Source organism: Helianthus annuus, chromosome 6, assembly GCF_002127325.2.
Source record: "Helianthus annuus cultivar XRQ/B chromosome 6, HanXRQr2.0-SUNRISE, whole genome shotgun sequence".
Classification (NCBI taxonomy): Eukaryota; Viridiplantae; Streptophyta; class Magnoliopsida; order Asterales; family Asteraceae; genus Helianthus; species Helianthus annuus.
In genome coordinates, this window is record NC_035438.2 from 36303812 (window position 1) to 36310444 (window position 6633).

General features: G+C 46.6%; 1 protein-coding gene across 1 annotated transcript; it reads left to right on the forward strand.

The window, feature by feature from the left end:
• The first annotated feature begins 1239 nt into the window (after positions 1–1239).
• On the forward strand, positions 1240–2721 carry LOC110900834 (calphotin-like). Its single transcript, XM_035974111.1, has one exon. The coding sequence runs from the start codon at positions 1240–1242 to the stop codon at positions 2719–2721; it is 1482 nt and encodes a 493-aa protein (XP_035830004.1).
• Positions 2722–6633: the final 3912 nt, after the last annotated feature.

Consider the following 6633-nt stretch of genomic DNA (forward strand, 5'->3'; position numbering starts at 1 on the left):
GTTACTATGTTTACGAGTACTTTACACATGGTATGATTAGCGTAAGGAGGGTTACTACTTAGATCATGTGAGTGGGTAGGCGGGAACTGAAGGCCATTAACCCTCAGAGTAGGACCGAGGGACAGTAGCGGTAGATCTATCTGGGTGTAGCGAGCCCAACCCCAGGCCCATCAGAGCGGACCTCGGGGTGACTTTGTGCCCAACGCAAAATCCGCTAGGTTTGAGTCTTCCTACTGCACATCACACATATCAATGGCCTTGCAAACCATTGGTGATCTCTTTTTCCTTATTTGCTACATACCATGATTTTTATACTTACAAAGGTTTTACTTACTCACTACACATGAACTCGGTCAACAATTTTTGTTGATTTTTCCAACTTACATATATTTCAGAGAACTAAGGATTCTGGCACGGTATGCTACGTTTTCGCGCTGCGTTAAAGTTACGGGATCATCCACGTTTAGGGATTGGGACTTTTACCTAGACGAGTCGCAAGTCTTAAACGGCGTTTATTTTAAGTTTGTGGTTGTTACTTTCAAACAATGTTTCTATGTTATTAGGTTGTAATTTCCGTTGCATGTGTCAACGTTTCAAGACAATGTTGTGTTACTTTTATTTTAAAACTTAAATCAATGGATGATCTGCATGGTTTTAAATTCATATAGCTTTGTTGTGATTAAGCTATGGTATTAAGAAGTCACACCAAATTAACCCACGCTTCCGCAAAGCCAGGGTGTGACAGCTTGGTATCAGAGCTCTGATCATAGCGAACTAGGATTCCTTCTCGAGTCTAGACTATGATCACTAGGGCTCTCACGAAAACATTTTTACACTGCATACCACTTAAGTCCAGATCCAAAACGTTTTTACAAACAAATGTTGAGCACATTTTATTTATTAGTTATAGGCTCAGTCTGGGAGGCTGAGGCTCAGTCTGGGAGGCCGAGGCTCGGTCTGGGAGGCATAGGTAGTTGTCTAGTGGGACTAGGGAGTCAGTCTGGGAGGCTGGGAGGCTAGTGGGACTAGGAAGAGCGGTCTGGGTGGATGGGAGGCTAGTGGGACTAGGAAGAGCAGTCTGGGAGGCTGGGAGGCTAGTGGGACTAGGAAGATCAGTCTGGGAGGCTGGGAGGCTAGTGGGACTAGGAAAACTATTTGATTGCTTAATTGGTGACTAATATGTTTATCTGACTATGTGATTGATTATTTATGCATATTTGTGTTTGTGTTACAGACACTATGGATTCATCCGGCACAGGAGGGTCGGACACCACTGACCCTATACACATTGTATCAGACGACCGGGAGTCATCAGAGCGAGAGGTGTACACTTCGGACAACACCAGTACAGACGACGACGATTTCCAGCCGTTTGCACTACCCGATGCCGTGATTGAGCTCGCTGATGGCCCCATCGCTGGGGATTTGCCGCTTGTGGAGATCCCTGCTCCCATACCCCTTGCCATGTACCCTGTTATTGATATGCCTCTAGACGCAGTCGTTGACGACGACGTCAATTTGTTTGACGAGGAGCCACTGGAGGATGACGTTGAGGGCGAGGCCCTTATAACTGCCGACGATCTCTTGCTTCTCGCAGATGCTCCTGCTGAGGGGTCACCTGCCCCTTCACCTGTCCCAGACTCTTTCGAGTCTGTGGCATCGGCACCATCACACGCGCAGGGCGCGCAACACTACTCACATGATTCAGACCCCGATAGGGCATCATCTGCTGCACCTGCCCCTGCCCCGAGTTTCGCTATTGATCATGACATTGATGAGGATTCTGACCCCGTCTTCCCACCTGGGTTCGATCCAGATCAGGATATTGAGTTTATACACCTAGATCAGCCCATGGAGGACCCAGTTGATCCTGTTGACCCTGCGTTTGCTGATCCTGCAGATTTCGAGATGGAGTTTGACGACCCGGAGCCTGCTGTGGCCCCCGAGCCGGTAGTTGCTCTAGACCTAGCACTCGAGCATGACCCTATTCATGCTGATGCACCCGTTGTTGATCCTTTGATTGCTGATCTACCTGTCGATGATCACCCTATTGATGCTCCACTGTTGGAGGGTGATCATGTTGTTGCTGATGTTCATGTTGATGTTCCATTGTTAGAGGGTCCTGTTGCTGCTCCACTGTTGGAGGATGAGCATGCTGTTGATGCTCAGGTTGATGCCCCTCACATTGCTGAGATACCCGCTGATCCTGTTGTTGTTGCTCCTTTTCCTGACCCTGTACCTCTAGAGCCCGACCATGCACTCTTTGCGACTCATGTCGACCCCCTTTATGCGCACACCCGGAATGGGTGGATAGAGGACGATGATGATTTTCCGCCTTTTGTAGTACCAGTGACACCAGTTTTAGCACCAGCTTCAGCTCCTTTTGATGCACCCTTGTTCCCCACCCACACTGCTGATGCCCACCACACAGACCTACCTATTACTTTTCTACAGGAGATCCCTCCGCCGCGTCCTGGAGAGGGCTCATCTCATCATCCTTTTGGCCATGCACCTTTTCTGACGGGAGGAGATCAGTTTGCACCACAGATCCCTCACCATACTGCTGTTCCCCCTGTTCCGCCGTTTACTGTGCCACCTTTTACTCCAGCTAGTGAGCCTTTTCTTTGGACATCACCACCCATCATGCCACCATCCGATCCCTATCATCCGTTTCACATGGGTTATTCTGTTGAGGACATTATTAGGTTATTCATGGTCTAGCAGGAGGCACTTAGTCGACGCGTGCAGGAGCTCGAGAGAGCTCAGAGTCCCCCATGCCAGTGCCCTCCTCATCCTGCGATATCACATCCCCCTCGACCATTATCACCTGATTCGGCTGCTCGTTTTTGGACACAGGAGCAGCAGTTAGCTTTCTTGTTGCGTTCTCACCGAGCCATGGAGGAGGATTGGCTCCGCATGCGCCGTTTGTTCTAGTCTAATTTTCCCCCTCCTCCACCGCCATCAGCATAGGGCTATTTTGTACAGCATGGGTGGACTTTTGTTGAGAAGACGGCGATTGCACAGACTGCACAACTTTTGGAGACTGCACATTGATCCTGACTTTTGTTGTTATGTATATGGGATGTATTGACACTGATTTGATATTTTTGGACTGGGGTGATGTAGCCCTTAGTCATTGATGTTGTATGTTACAGTTATGTACTTGTACACTTTACCATGTGGTCTCGATTTATGGCAATGCAATCGCAGTATTCTCATCACATGTGATGTTTGATTGATTATTTATGTTTTATAACATGGGATGTTGTGTGATTGATATATTTATGACATGGGATGTTATGTGATTAGTTTATTAATAACATGAGATGTTATGTATATCGTTATATACGTACACATTACTACCATGACCTGACCAACGTAAACACATCTTTTAGAAGATGCCACCGAGACGTCAAACACGCATGCCTACCAACGAGGCAGAACTTCAGCAGGTCATCGCTGCCGCCATCGCACAATACGCCGCCTATCAAGGAGGAACTAGCGGAAGTAATTCCGGCAATACCGGCAACAACAACCCGCCTCATGGTAATACTAAGTCATTAAAGCATACCATGATACAATTGGATACCTCTAGCAAGGTTGCTAATGCAATTCATATATTGTAACGTATGTGCAGGGTGCACCTACAAGCAGTTCCTAGACTGCAAACCTGTAAACTTTGACGACACCGGAGGTGCTGTTGCTTTTATTCGTTGGGCCGAGAAGACAGAGTCAGTTCTCCGCATGAGCAAATGCGCTCCAGACCAGCAAGTTACTTACATCTCTGGGCTATTCGTGGACGGAGCCCTGTCCTGGTGGAATTTACAAGTTCAAACCCTTGGTGAAGCCGCAGCCTACGCAATGACATGGAACGAGCTGAAAGAGCTCATGCGTAGAAAGTATTGCTCTCGTGCAGAAATTCAAAGGTTGGAAACTGAGTTTTGGCATTTGAAGATGGAAGGTCCGAAAATCGCAGAGTATGTTCAAAGGTTTCACGATCTATCACATGTGGTACCTTATATGGTCACACCAGAATTCAAGCGGATTGAACGCTTCATTTGGGGTTTAGCTCCTCAAATCATAAGTATGGTGACCTCATCCAAGCCTGCAACAATCACTGAGGCAATCGATCTGAGCGTAGCTCTCATGGAGGAGGCTATCCGCCTAAACAAGTTTTCTGATGATGAGCCAAAGAAGAAGGAGACTCACGTCGAGTCGTCCGAAAGTAACAAACGAAAGTTCTCAAATTTCAAACAAGGCACTAGTGGGGTTGTTAAGAAAGGAGAACCAAGAGCACCAGTCCAAGCTACAACTGGTACTAGAAGGAAAGGAAAGGGATATATGGGTACACATCCCAAGTGCAACACCTGCCAGCGTCACCATTCTGGCCGGTGTGGGTCAAAAGTATGCGAAGCTTGTGGAAAAACTGGTCACTCAAAGGATACTTGCTGGGCTACTGGTGGCCGAGGAGGCCAAGGAGGATTTGGAAATAGAAACAATATTCGTGGTGGTACTGGGAATTGCCCACGGGGGAACAATGGAGGAAATGGAAATCGAGGCAACCATGTGAATCAAGCTGGTGTTGTGAATCGTAACCAAAACAACAATCAAGCTAGGAATGGAGGTGGAAACGGGCAAAGACCAGGATGCTTTAACTGTGGTGATATTGGGCATTATAAGCGGAACTGCCCAGAATTGAATCAAGCGCGTGGAAGGGTTTTCAATATCGAAGCAAGGGAAGCACGCCAGGATCCCATTGTCGTTACTGGTATGTTCCCCGTAAACCAACGCTTTGCATCCGTTTTATTTGATACCGGTGCCGATTATAGCTTCGTATCGTTAGAGTTTAAGAATATGCTTGGTCTAGCCGCTAGTAAACTAGATATCCCGTACTCAATCGAATTGGCTAATGGAAAGTTAGTAGAAGCTAATGAAGTTGTCAGAGGTTGTGTAATCGAGTTGGGAGAGCGTGAGTTTGCTTTGGATCTACTGCCAGTCCAGTTGGGAAGCTTTGACGTGGTAGTAGGAATGGATTGGTTATCAAGTAACAAGGCGGAGATTGTTTGTCACGAAAAGGTTGTTCGTATTCCAACCGAAGATGGTCAAACAATTGTGGTTCATGGAGAAAAGCGTGATACGCCTTTGAGAATCATTAGCTGCCTGAAGGCGCAAAAGTGTTTGCAAAAGGGATGTGCTGCCTTCCTAGCACACATCATGGATAAGAAGGCTGCTGAGCCGAAAATCGAAGACATCCCTGTCGTGAGGGAATATCCTGAGGTCTTTCCAGAGGACTTGCCAGGATTGCCACCTCAAAGGCAAGTAGAATTTCACATTGACCTAGTTCCAGGCGCCGCACCTGTAGCTAGGGCACCTTATAGACTTGCACCGTCAGAGATGCAGGAATTGTCGACACAACTTCAAGAGTTGTTAGACAAAGGATTCATCAGACCAAGCTTCTCACCTTGGGGAGCTCCGGTCCTGTTTGTCAAGAAGAAGGACGGTAGTTTTCGTATGTGCATCGACTACCGGGAGTTGAATAAGCTGACGATTAAGAATAGATATCCTCTACCAAGGATTGATGTTCTGTTTGATCAGCTGCAAGGTTCAAGCTTTTATTCAAAGATCGATCTTCGATCTGGGTACCATCAGCTAAGGATACAAGAGGAAAGTATCCCAAAGACAGCCTTTAGGACTCGCTATGGACACTACGAGTTCCTAGTTATGCCGTTTGGGTTAACAAACGCACCTGCAGTCTTTATGGATTTGATGAACAGAGTTTGCAAGCCATACTTGGATAAGTTCGTGATTGTGTTTATCGACGACATTTTGATTTATTCAAAGACAAAGGCTGAGCACGAATAACATCTAAGAGCTATTCGGGAGTTGCTGAAAAAGGAACAGATGTATGCCAAATTCTCTAAGTGCGAGTTTTGGCTACGTGAAGTCCAATTTCTTGGACATGTGGTGAATGGAGATGGGATTCATGTGGACCCCACAAAGATTGAAGTGATCAAGAATTGGGAGACGCCAAAGACGCCAACCGAGATTCGACAATTCTTGGGTTTGGCTGGCTACTATCGAAGGTTCATTGAGGATTTTTCAAAAATCGCTCAACCATTGACACTCCTCACGCAGAAAGATAAGAAGTTTGATTGGGGAATCAAACAGGAAGAAACGTTTCAGCTGCTAAAGGATAAGCTCTGCAATGCGCCGATCTTAGCACTACCGGAAGGTACAGATGATTTTGTGGTATATTGTGACGCCTCGCGTCAAGGCTTGGGTTGCGTGCTGATGCAACGCCAGAAGGTTATAGCTTACGCATCACGCCAGCTGAAAGTACATGAAAAGAACTATACCACACATGACTTGGAATTAGGCGTAGTGATATTTGCATTAAAGATCTGGAGACACTACTTATATGGTACAAAGTGTACAATTTTCACAGATCATAAAACTCTGCAGCACATATTCGACCAGAAAGAGTTGAATATGAGACAAAGACGATGGGTCGAGTTGCTGAACGATTACGACTGCGAGATAAAGTATCATCCAGGGAAGGCGAATGTGGTCGCCGATGCCCTAAGTCAAAAGGAAAGGATCAAGCCCATAAGGGTTAGGGCTTTGGAGATGATT